The sequence below is a fragment of the Phyllostomus discolor genome, chromosome 1, assembly GCF_004126475.2.
Source record: "Phyllostomus discolor isolate MPI-MPIP mPhyDis1 chromosome 1, mPhyDis1.pri.v3, whole genome shotgun sequence".
Lineage (NCBI taxonomy): Eukaryota > Metazoa > Chordata > Mammalia > Chiroptera > Phyllostomidae > Phyllostomus > Phyllostomus discolor.
The window spans coordinates 41,504,071-41,517,225 of record NC_040903.2 but is presented as its reverse complement, the minus strand read 5'-3'; the positions used below and the strand labels follow the sequence as shown (position 1 = coordinate 41,517,225).

Genomic DNA, 13,155 nt, shown 5'->3' with positions numbered 1-13,155 from the left:
TCTACCAGACACTTGGGCACTAGTAATTGTGTATAATGATATTTATACAGCTTAATTAATAATTGTCAAAAACTGGAAACTACCCTAACATTTTTAAATTGGTGGGTGGATAAGCAAACTGGTATTTCCATACAGTGAAATACTATTCAGCCTTAAAATAAGAGCAAGCTAGTAATACATACTGTATATGTGTGAATCTAGACATTATGAGTGAAAGAAATAAGTCTAAAAAAGATTCCATACTGTGATTCCATTTGTATGACATTCTGGAAAATGCAAAACTATAGCAATAGAAAACAGACCAGTGGTTGCCAGAGACTGACAATAAAAAGGGCTAGTTACAGAGGAAGAGCATTAAGGCATTTTTTGAGGTGATTGAACTTTCTGTATCTTGATTGTAGTGGTAGTTGTCAAAACTAATATGACTGGACACCAAAAATGTTGCTGTATGTAAATTAAATTATTTTTAAAAGAAAGAAAGATTACCCCTGTACATCAGACATTCCACTCTTGGGATTGTTCAGTCACTTCACAGCTTCTCTTTAAAAGCTCCAAGAAGGCAGGCCCTCAGATAATGTAGTTCAGTGTTTTGCTACAACATTGATAAGCCCCTGTAGGAATTTAACTCTTATATCAATTAGCCTATGATAAAATTGGTTTTGTTTAACATTCTTTCACTTAAAAGTGTATAACCTGTCAACAATTTAAGTGAGGACTTGATGAACTTCATTCTCAACACTAAGAATTTCTAGCCCAAGGACATGCAGATCTCACCTTCTCTGAGATCTCATGTTAGGCCCCAACCAACTTCCTTAAGGATTGGAGACCACATGAAGAAAATGGTTCAGCCCAAATTGCTGATGCACAGAATCATGAGAAAATAAAAGATTTGTTGGTTTAACCACCATGTTTTTGGGGTGGTTTGTGAAACCGCATGTTTTAGAGGTGGTTTGTTACATAATGCTAGGTAACTAACATGGTATCATCCATGGTGGAGGTAAATTATACTGGATTTCCCCCCAGCCTAATTTTTTTTTTTTCTTATTTTAGAGTTGTTACAGGCAATCCTTCAGTTTCTGGAAAAAAAAAAATTAAAAAGTTCATTAGTAGTAGTAATAGCTCATTCCCAGAGGTTTCTATTAAGTTCCCGCATAAAGCCCAGGTAATGTATTTATGCTGGACAGATCTGTAATAACATGTCATCCCTTGTGGTTATGTTTTATGAGAGAGCTGCTCAGAATTAGTATGCAGAAAAGGTCAGAGATGAAAGAGTGAGAGTGCTGAAGGAACCAATAACCTGTAGATGTCAGAGACTAGGGTGGGGTGGCATTGTGGCCGTTTTTCAGTATTTCTAAAACCCTGTGTTGTCTCAAAGCTAGAAATTGGCTTAATATGCAGAAGTTAAAGGAAGGTGTGTTTCACAGTCAATATTAAGGAAGGGTTCTCTGACGTGAGAGCTGACTAAAAGTGAACTGTGCTGCCTCAAAAACCAGTGAGGTGACTATAATTAAAAATGTTCATACAAGCTGAATGGTCACACCTTAGAATTGGTTTCTGTACTGAGTCTGAGGGTGATTCTATAACAGTAAGACGCTCTACTGGATAATTTCCTAAAGTTCCTTCAGAATGAGTTTTGAATTATTTGGCATCATAAGGTTTATAGACGTGTTTCAAAACTTCAACTTTTAAAACTTCTACCCTTTTAATTTGGGAGGTTTTCCAGATAATGTCATGATGCAGGTAGCCAAAGTCATTTTCCCTCATAATCTGTAGGAACACAGTCTTTGGATAACTGAATCCAAACAAGCTGGAAATATTTTTCCCTCTCCTGCTTATGGCTTATCAAGTAACCATGTACCAGGGATTATTTCAAAGGATGGAGAGAAACACGAGCAGCTTGCCCTGCTGTGCCAAAAACAGGTACAAACAGGGCCAGTTTTACCTTATGGGAACATGGGATCTCATGCTTGGTTCAATGATCTGCTATTACTGTTTTAAAATCTGTCTACTATCTATAATCTTTTTTTTTATCTGTAGCTTCTTTCCACCCACTCACTCCTCGTTATCTTCACTCTACTTCTGCCTTCATGGTGGAATAAGAAGACCTCTCTCAGGTCATCTACCGCCTAATGGCCAGTTCCCACAGTCTCTCCTTAATCTTCATCCATTGTCAGATGTGTCCAGAGCATCTGACACTGTTGACAGACCCTACCTTTAAACTTCCTGTTTGGTTTCCATGACTGTGTATTACAGTTTTCTTCTTATCTCTGAATTTGTTTGATAAAGTCAAATGGAATAATTAAATGAAGTTACTAGACACATGCCTCCGAGTTTTTATTTTTCTAGAATGGGCCCATCCTCTAGCCGCCAGGATATATTGGTACTCCCTTATTTTCACAGGGTCAGTGACAAAATGATTTCTAAGTGGGTAAATTTAAAAGCAGAACTAAAGTCCTACCTGGTAGGTATTAAAATCATAATACAGGGTTTTGTTTTGCTTTGCTTTGCTTTCCTTTCCTTAATACAGCAATGAAATGAACATACCGAAGTTCCCATCAGTTGAATATATAAATGGTCGTAAATTCCCTCGAGTCTCCTTCATGAAATAATCAATGACACTAAACAGGTTTGGGAGTGTTACCTGTATAAAGAGAGAGTGAGAGAAGGCTCAATGTCACCTGTGTAAAGATAGAGTAAGATAAAGCTCAACTGAAATTCAGTTGAGATTGCTGTGTATTTCCTGACCTCCAGAAAGTCATATCCATACCTCACTTCGATGGCTTACTGAATGGTTTTGCCTACCTGTGCATTTTACTTCTTTCTAATCATAGCTGATTCCCTGTTGAGAAATTTCCCCTTTCTCATTGGTTACATTTTGGTGGACAATAATTAGGTACTCTGCTCTTCCCTAGTTACTACATGATAGTGTGGCTCAAATTAGGTCAGAAATGCTCCCCTCCTGAAACTTGAGCTTGAGAAGAGGAACAAGGCGGAAGAGTAGATTCCTAATCAGATGGTTTTTGCTGTAACTGCTTCCTAATCCCTGATTTTCCAACCTTCCAGTCATGCTATGTGCTTCCTATGTTCTTTTATTTAGTTTTGCTTAATTTATCCATAGTTGGTTTCTTCTGCTTGAAACAGAGAAATTAGCATTTTAGTATTTCATTGTGACTGGATAATTTACTTGGCTAGGAATAACAAATGCATTGCTACTCCCAATATTCCCAGTAACCTTAAAGAGGGAAAAATTCAGAAAGTGACAGCCTGGTTGGGGGTGTGTTGAGGAGTGTGAAAGGAAGAAGAATAACCCAGGCTGTTAGCTTTCCTTACGCTGGGGACAGCTTGTGCTAATGACAGATAAATGAGCCCAGCTCACCACTCACAGAGACATTCTTCTTCCCTGACCGTTGCTTCCACTCACTTGTAGTTGGATTGCCCTTCGGCAATCTAGTTCTCTGTTTCTCATTAAAAATTTTGAAAAATCCCAGTCAGGCATGGACATGAGCATGGAGAAGCTCTGAGAAGCATTCAGAGCAAAGGTTTAAGTGGAGTATATGAATCAGCAGGCGCCTTACTCTTGGCAAATGTCACTACTGTACTCTAACGGTTATGGTTGAAACAAATCCAACCATGCTGACCCTTTCTCTGATCAATACAATGGGCATGGGGGGACAGGAGAGCTAGCAGCTCAGTTTTACAAAATATATTGTCATTATCTTCGAGAACCATGGGTTTCATTTAAGTGATATTTCCTGGTCCAATCTTTCCACCACTGCAGCCTAAGATCTCAGGGCTAACTTCCCCTTATTCCGCATCCTAGACCATAGGCCACATTACAACATCCTCATTGGTTGAGATCAATGTAAATACCAGTTTTCCCACCTGCATAACAGATGTTACCTCAGAGTGGTGATAAAGAATAAATTAGATGGTGTATGTAAAGTACTAGCTGTGTGTCTAACAGTAGGTAGTATTTATGATACATCATTAGCCCCACAATAAGTTGGTTGGGGTAGAAGAGGGTTGCAGACAAGGACAAAACCCTTTCTTTATTACTATGCTGCTATTAAAAGGGGGATTTCTGAAATCTGTATGGTGGGTATTAGACAAGTAGGCATTCACAGCTTTTTCCCCATTAGAAATAAGCACATTGAAGAGACCCCAGAAATAAACCCATGTCTATATGGTTAATAAACCTATGACAAAGGAAGAAAGAATATACAATGAAGTAAAGACAGTCTGTTCAATAAATGGAGTTGGGAAAACTGGACACAGGCATGTAAAAAAAATGAAACTAGACTACCTTCTTACACCATATATAAGAATAAACTCAAAATGAATTAAAGACTTAAAACCTGAAGCCATAAAATTCTAAGAAGAAAACATAGGCAATAAACTATCTGACATTGCATTTAGTAATATATTTTTTATATACCTTCTTGGGCAAGGGAAACAAAAAAAAACAAATGGGACTACATCAAATTAAAAAGGTTTTGCAGATCAAAGGAAACCAACAAAATGACAGTCTATTGATTGGGAGAAAATATTTACCAATGATATGTTCGATAAGGGATTAATATCCAAAATTGATAAAGAACTCATATAACAACACCAAAAACAAAACAATCCAATTAAAAAGTAGGCAGAGGACCTAAATAGACATTTCTCTGTAGAAGACATATAGATGGCTAATAGACATATGAAAAGGTGCTCAAAATCACTATCAGAAATGCAAATTAAAACCACAGTGAGATATCACCTTGCCCCTGTCAGGATGGCTATCATCAACCAACCAACAAATGTTGGCAATGATGTGGAAAATAGGGAAAGCCTAGTGCACTCATGGTGGGAATGCAGACTGGTGCAGCCAGCATGGAAACCGTATGGAAGCTCAAAAAGTCAAATAGAACTACTTTATGACCCAGCAATTTCTCTTCTGGGCATTTATCCAAAGAAATCCAAAACACTAATTTGAAAGTGTATTTGTATCCCTATGTTCATTGCAACATTATTTACAATAGCCAAGATATGGAAGCAACTCAATTGCCCATCAATAGATGATTGGATTAAGATTTGCTTCAATGGAATATTGCTCAGCCATAAAAAGGAAGAAATCTTACTATTTGAAACAGCATGGATGGACCTAGAGGGTACTGTGCTAAGTGAAATGAGCAGAAAAAGACAAATAGAGTATAATTTCATTTGTGGAATCTAAAGGACAAAATAAATGAACAAAACAGAAACATTCATATATAGAGTACAAACTGATTGAGTTTTCCTTTTTATTGAATTTATTGGGGTGACACATTAACAAAATTATACAGGTTTCAGGTGCACAATTCTGTAACACATCATCGTGTTACAGATGTAACGCTGTATTTCTTGCATGTTCACCACCCTGAGTCAAGTCTCTGCCCATCACCATTTATCCCCCTATATCCTCTACAAACTAATGGTTGCCAGATGGGAGGAGGGTTGAAGGACTAGGTGAAAAAGGTGAAGGGATTAAAAAGTACAAATTGGTAGTTACAAAATAGCCATGGGGACATAAAGTACAGCATAGGGAATATAGTCAACAATATTTACTACAATATTGTAAAACTGTGTGGTGCCAGGTAGGTATTAAACAGATCAGGGCTATCACTTTGTAAATTAATAAATGCCTAACCTCTATCCTCTGTACACCTGAAATTAATATAATATTGAATGTCAACTAATGGAAAAAAGTTTTTTTTAATTTTTAAAGGAACAAGCAGTGAAATGCTGCATTGGAAGATTTAAAGCAACTGCTTAACAATATATTTTCTCTCCCTGAAACAACTATATTGATAAAGATTTACATAAAAAGAAAAGTAAAGAATTTTTAGCAGATTATCTTCTATTCTGTTTCATCCACCTGCTCTACCATCTCACTTCTCACCCCGGATATCTGCTACCTCAGGGCTCGTTAACATGACTTTTTTTCTCCAGCACTGTGTTCCTAGGCAAGGAGTCTGCTTTTCCACCTTTGTGTTCCACCTCTGTGTTTCCATCTTTGTGTTCTTTAAGTATGTTTCGAAGGAAGAAAGAAAAATTCATCAACAATAAGGAAATACTTACAGGTTTTTCCAGTTCAATAGTGTAGTTTTTTCCCACATTTGACACTTTGTAGTGCTTGATTCTTGGCATGCTAAAATGACAAAAAAAAAAAAAAAGATTAATCTCCATGTGAGTATACTATTGAGTGAAATCAAACTAAAATGAGTATAAAGCCCTGGCTAGGTAACTCAGTTGGTTAGAGCATCATCCCAATACACCAAGATTGGGAGATCAATCCCTGGTCAGGGCACATACAAGAGTCAACCAATGAATGCATGAATAAATGGAACAACAAATTGATGTTTCTCTCTCCCTCCTTTCTCTAAAAATCAATAAATAAAAGAAAATAATGTTTCTTTTAAAATTAAATGATATGAGCATACAATATCACTTGTGTAATAAAACCTAATGACTATGCAAAAAAGTTGTGGGTTTTTTTCCTATTTATCCGGTTCTCTATGTTTGGGGGCAGGGGGTCATACACTAGGGGCATAAGAAACCTGGGTCATTGAGTGGTTCAATGAGAAAAAGTAACATAAATAAAGGAATTGACAACTGAACATCTTTTAGGCAGATATATTTTTAAGTGCCAATAACTTACAAAGTAGACAACATATAAAATCTTCGGTGGGCATAATACAAATCAAATACATATTTTCCATATTAAGTGAGAAATAGAATTACTGAAAGCAAATTACTTTCTACTCCACCTCACCACTATTCGAGTCAGAAAGCCCTCAGTGGCTGCTCTTCCTACCAGCTTTATACCACCTTGGACTTAGAGATACGGAAAATGCTACATGCTAGGTACTATAGGAACACTCAGGTGAGAATGTAAGTATAGTAGATGAATCAATGTCTTTTTTTTCTATGGTCACATAGCACTCTAATTTTTTAATTTAATTTTTATTTTATTTTTTCCATTACCGTTTAGTCCCCTTACAGCCCCTTTAACACTCTACACTAAATATGTGGTATTTTATTGACTGAATTGCTTAAGAACAAGAAGCACACTCTATTCACCTTTGTATTCCAGCATCAGGCACACAGAAGTATGTAGGAAACTGAATTTTATAACTTGAGGAGCCTACCTCAGTGCTATTTGCTAGAACTAATTTCTACTGAGAGTGTTAAGTGTCTGTCCATGGCATTTGAACAACAGTATGTTTTGCCTTGAACTCCCTTGCTGCATATGGCAACAGTGTCAGGACCAAGACTTTCTCAAATGTTGAAAAAAAGAGTAAATGGATTTATTACACTGCCATTTGCTTGAAAGACAGACTAATTCAATGCCTGTCCAATTTACAGAAGCCGGTTAAAGCAAAATTGTCGGGTGAAGTTGGTCTGCAGGGCCTCTCACCTTCTTTTTCATCACTCCCTCCCTGTTTCCAGGTCGCATTTCTCTAGGACTGAACTACACTTCTGTTCACAAGCCTCTCCTTCATCTACTGTTGTATTCAAATCTTTCATTTGCTTGTTATGTTGGAAAACAGCTGATAATTTTATTCCAATGGCTTATTCTAGGGCTTTCAAAATGTGGGATAAACACTAACAAACCCTCTCCCATCCTAATAAAAGAAAAATTATTTCCTAATGCGGAACCTTCAGGTATCAGTTACAGGCTGGTGAAGTAAACATTTTTGAACAGAGGAGGTCTTACAAGTACCCTTTGTTGGGGTGGTTGGTCCTGGCTTCATCTTTATCCCTACCTTGAAAACCATACCTTTATAGTCGTACCAATTCCATTTAGAGTTCGTGTATTCCTATGAAATAAGTGATTATTATTCCTTGATAGAAAGCTTGAAGGGCATGGCCTTGGTAACTAGAAGGATCTAGGTTCAAACACTGGTTCTGTTTTGTTAAACTCTATGAGCCTTCACTTCTTCATCTGTAAAATGGAGATGGTAATGCCTATGCTAACAAGGCTATAGTGGATTATGTTTAGAAAGTCCTCAGTATGGTGTCTGGCACATTTATTTACTCAATAAATTACTATTTTTATACTTTTTAAATTTGTTATTGTAAGCTAGTAGTTTCTGTAAAGTCTCAGCTTATTCATTTGTAAAACATGGAGAATGCTGTCTGTCTCAGATTTTACTATGCTGAAGAAAATCCTTGTCAGGCACTCAACATAGCACCCACAAATGGTACCATATACGTGGGGACAAGGATTGTTAGCAAAAAACTGTCATTTCACAACAGTCATCATTCATGGCACAGCTGTGAAAGAAACAGTCACAAAGGTTAACAGGGTTTCTTGGAACTTTTGACTAACAGGACTAAGTTCTGAAGCAGAAAGGTAGAAAAAAATTCCACTTAGGCTTTGACTTTCATTTTAGACCTTTGTCTTTCTTCTGTATTTTGTTTTGTTTTTCCAAAGGAATAAAGAGAGCAGGGGAAAAAACGAGATTGATAAAATTTGCTATATTGAGGTTTCCTGTGTATGACCTCAAAAAAAAAGAAGTAGCCTATCTTTTAAAAAAAAGAATGTGTGGCCTTAAATGTGATTATAAATGCTTACTCTTAGCTTTTGACCCCAATTTTTGCAAAGGAATGAATTTGGGGGTAGTAGTGTCTACTACTCCCTTGGTTAATGTCTTTCCAAAGTGTTCATACTGCTGGCTTGCCACACAGTCATAACAGTTTTTGGAAAACCCAACCAAATCATGCAGTTTGTTGTAAAAATAGCTTTATGTCTTATGAATTCACACACCACTGGTCTGGGTAAAGGTGGATGATATTTTACAACAAGAGAGGAGTCACCTGATAATTTGACATTGCATGACTTGCTTCTTCCTGAAAACAACAATCTTCCCTCCCTCAGTTGATTTGTTAACAGATGGAGATCATTTTACTTTGATGGTATTTTGTAAACCAACTTGTCCTATTCAGCTAGTGTTTTACCAGACACAGTCATTTAAACTTGCATGGCTGAACATTTCTCCTACAACCTGTGAGAGAAGAAATTGGTTTTGTGGGTAACACGGGTGCTTCCTAATAGTCTAGATTTCTGCCAGATCTTTACATTAAGCTCTGCAGTCTAACATGCTAAAATTCTACTCCTCTCTACAATTGCTAGCCTTCAAAATTAAGTGATCTGTTTAATACAAAATATTAAATCTAAGCATTCTAAAAGACCTATTTGGAGGCATTAAAGAACACATATAACAATACTGAACATTAATATCTGGCTCATAAGGAAAATTTGTACAATAGCAGCTAGTTTTATGAAATGTTATATTCTTATGACCATCAGCTGTACAAAAGTATAAACTACATGAATTCAAACTGGAAGTGAGTATACAAAAATTAGATACATAACTTTGAAATGAACTCCTTTGCCAGACTCTTACAAGTTTAAGTACAATATAAATATAAGTAAAAACTGTGACATTACACTTATCTCCTAAGTATAGAAACTCCTTGCATTTGGTCAAAAACCACATCTACAGCAGAAGAAGAAAAAAAACAAAACACCTTATTTCTCATAGCCTGCTTGCACAGAGAGTGCAGTACAAAAGTTGGGCCAATTTAGAATACCTTAAAAGGGACCTAGCTGCTACTGTGCTGGAAATACACAGTCTTTAAAGAGCCATTAGACCTCAGGATTTTGCTTGTTACACGAAGAACACTAACATGGGGCTCACATGCAAACTGATCAAGCACTCAATCCCACCCAGGAAAAAAATAATACGAAGGAAAAAGGATGTGAAGTCACATCACATTCCCTGATGTGATCTACTCTGTCATTCAAGCAGTTAGATGGTTTCTTTAAAAAAAAAAAAAATAACTGCAAGATAAATTTTAATTGTTTTGTATATTCTTATTTTTTACAGTGGAAACAAATAGTTAAAGACATTCAATATTTTATGTGATATTCAATTTCCTAGTCCCTGAAAAAACATAATCTCCTTCATCAGGATGTAGTGAACAGAAAAATCTACTTTTCTCCCAGGAGTTCTTCTAAGCTCACTGATATTTAATGGCCATCATAATTTTTATGTGTTGGATGTTTCAAGATAGCCAATTAAATGATAAATAAATTATAACTGAAAGATTTATGATATTCTACTATATCAGTTGAAAATCATTAACTGCAAATGTTAGCCTATAATAATTAAAAAGATACTCAATCCAAAAGTTGACATAGATATTCATTGTGGAAACCCACACACACAGATTCTCTTCCTTCACCCACAGAACCAGGATCAGGCTTACCATCTAACATTCTTGCCAACCATTCCTTGCACATGACTAGCATATGCGGAGTAACTGGCAAGTCAATAAAACTGATTAGACCTTGTCTCATACTAGCAATACAGCCATAATGTCATAATTTTATTTTTTCCTGTGATTATTTTCTTTTTGCTGATTTATTCATTGTTAATATCTTCATATTTACTCTATTTAGAATTACTGATTTTTATGGTAGATTGGAAGATAGATTCATTGGTAGATATGTTATAGCTAAAAAATAATAGAATATTACCCTCAGAAAAAACAACATTCAAAAATCTAAGTTCTGTTTATGTTTTTTCTGAAAACGAATCACTTACTGAATATTTTCACATGGGACAAAAACGTCTATATGTTAATTATATCATCAGTTGTGAAGATATTAACCCAACCAGAGTTCCTATTGAAATGCAAGTTTTCATAGACTCTGAGAGCTGAAATGAATCTTAGAAGATCCAACCACCCTGGGCACACAGAACAATCAACTAGTACATGTAAATGTTACTTACTTTACCAAACATAAACCATTTTACTGGAAATTATTAACCTTGACAAGAGGCTCCTAAATGGTCTTTTTCATAGATTCACCAGATTATGTTACTTCTTTACTCATCATCACACTCCACTGCTGTCATGTCAATCGGAGTAAAACCCTGGTCCCCACGATGACCTGTACGTGTGGCCAGTCACTACCCCACCTCTGGCATCTGTCTGCTACCACTTCCTCTTAGCTCACTCCACTGTAATCCACAAAGGCGCCTTTTTGTTTCTTGAACAAACCAAGCCTTCTCCCGCCTCTGAGCACATGCACTTGCTGCCTGGTATGCTCTAGTTCCAGAAATTGAAATGGTTGGTTGCTCCACTTCCCTCAGATCTCTGCTTAAATGTCAGTTAATAAAGTAGGCTTTCCCTGACCACTCCATATTAAAACAACAACAGCAACTAGAAAATTTTTTCTTCTTTTTTAACAAGGAACACTTCACAAATTTGCCTGTCATCCTAACACACAGGCCATGCTAACCTCTGTATCATGCCAATTTTAGTATATGTGCTACCAAAGTGAGCATGTAATTTTCTCTATTACCTCTGAGGTCCCCATTTCCCTCTTCTTGGTTTATTTTACTTCCATAAGCCTTATTACCATATGTATGAAATTTTTGGTTATGTGTTTATTTATAGCCTGTCTCTCCTTACAAATATGTAAACTTCCTTAAACCAGAGATATTGTTTTACTCACTGCTGCATCCTCAGTATCTAGAAAATCACTTGGCCCATAGCAATTGATCAATAAATATTTGTTAAAATGAATGAAGAAATGAATGAACTACATGCAAGACCAAAGTACTCTGCTCATTCTTCTTCCCTATAGCAAATATTGGTCTTGGCTCAGTCTTCAGCATCACTTACATAACATTCGCTCTCTATTGTTTTGTATTTTTAGACCCAACAAAACACATAGCAGATGCTCCTCTAAACTTTATGACTTGATATCATGCTTTTTAATAATTCCATATGTTTATTTAATTAAACATACTCTCTCTCCTGCCGGATAGTAATGGAGAAGTTTCTGCTGTCACTACCAGGCCTCAGGATCATGTTCCCCAATGAAGGATTCTTTTCAAGCATCTCAGTTGCTTCTTTCCGAGACACTGTATAAAAACATCTATAGAGGTGAAATAAAAAACATTTTTTTAAAAAAATTGATAAAGATCATTATTTGAAAAAATGCTACTAAAATAACTTGAAGAGCTGCAGTTATAAACGTTTCTTAAAATTCTCAGCTTTATTTTTATAATTACAATGATACAATTATAATTACTGTTATTACAAGCCTGTGCCACTGTATTTGTATGCCTAAAGCCCTCCTTCCTTCCTCCCTCCAAAACCTCTTTCTCTAATGAAAGGGGACCTGAAAAGTTATCTGCTGATCAGTATACAATTACCATTGCCATTTGAAAATGTAAGACAAGAATTAACAATGTCTCTACAGTCTTAGTTTATAATAATAGGCTCTTGGATAAATAACATTTGTTGGTGGCTTCTTTCCAGAGATTAAAAAAAAAAAGATCTCTATACATGCTTCTCTTGTAAGGTCTCTATTTTAAATAACTCATATTTAAGGGTATGTATTAACTCACTTATTTTGGTATAATATGGCTTCCTTATGACATTGGTGGTGTTTTTACATGTAAGTCACAGAAAAATACCTGGCAGGATATGTAAAGTACACCAAAATGTTAACAGCAAATATCTTTGAGTTGTGGAACAAGGAAGGATTTTGGTCTTCTTTTTAGTTATGTGTAAAAACATATATTATTTTGTTGAACATTTATGGTTTTTTTGAACCCACAACCTAAGTATGGGCCATGCCCAGGGATCAAACTCGTAAACTTTTGGTGTACAGGATAATGCTCCAACCAACTGAGCCACCAGGCCAAGGCTTTGACTTTTAACCTATTAGTCATTAGTTGTCATTGGTTCAGCTAAAAGTATGGTTGAGAAGGTTTCGGTGATTACAGAACAGAAAGAACATGAATCATAACCTGATGTCAAAGGTGGTACTGGACATGATTCACTAATGAGAACTTGACCAAGAGTTCCAGGAGGAAGGTGTTTACGATCTTAGTCACACTTCTTAACAATAAAACAGTTCATATATATATGGATATTGCTGAATTCAGCATGTTCAATGCCTCAATTTTCCCAACAATACCTTACACATTTTACACAGAGCCTTCCTCCAAGTACAAGCTCAATGACTACTCACTGATTGACTGAACGGTTGGATAGAACATTCAGTTATTTTTAATTCTTTGGTATACTTTTCTGAAAGAAAAATCA

At 36.1% G+C, this 13,155-nt stretch overlaps 1 protein-coding gene and 1 non-coding gene across 5 annotated transcripts in view; both read right to left on the bottom strand.

Annotated features, from left to right (window-relative positions):
• Positions 1-491: 491 nt before the first annotated feature.
• STAP1 (signal transducing adaptor family member 1) overlaps positions 492-13,155 on the bottom strand; it is a 36,486-nt gene continuing 23,822 nt past the window's right edge. For 3 of the 4 annotated variants that reach the window (XM_036021251.1, XM_028507389.2, XM_036021257.1), the window contains 4 exons: positions 11,849-11,977; positions 6,100-6,169; positions 2,545-2,641; positions 492-1,076 (listed from right to left, as the gene is read on the bottom strand). In XM_036021251.1, coding sequence (XP_035877144.1) covers positions 1,042-1,076; positions 2,545-2,641; positions 6,100-6,169; positions 11,849-11,977 — 331 coding nt within the window. In that variant the 3' untranslated portion in view covers positions 492-1,041. The remainder of the gene's footprint in view (positions 1,077-2,544; positions 2,642-6,099; positions 6,170-11,848; positions 11,978-13,155) is intronic. The other variant, XM_036021259.1, reaches the window with a different exon arrangement.
• On the bottom strand, positions 11,278-11,381 carry LOC114493614. The gene has a single exon (XR_003684241.1). It is a non-coding gene; the product is annotated as a U6 spliceosomal RNA (small nuclear RNA).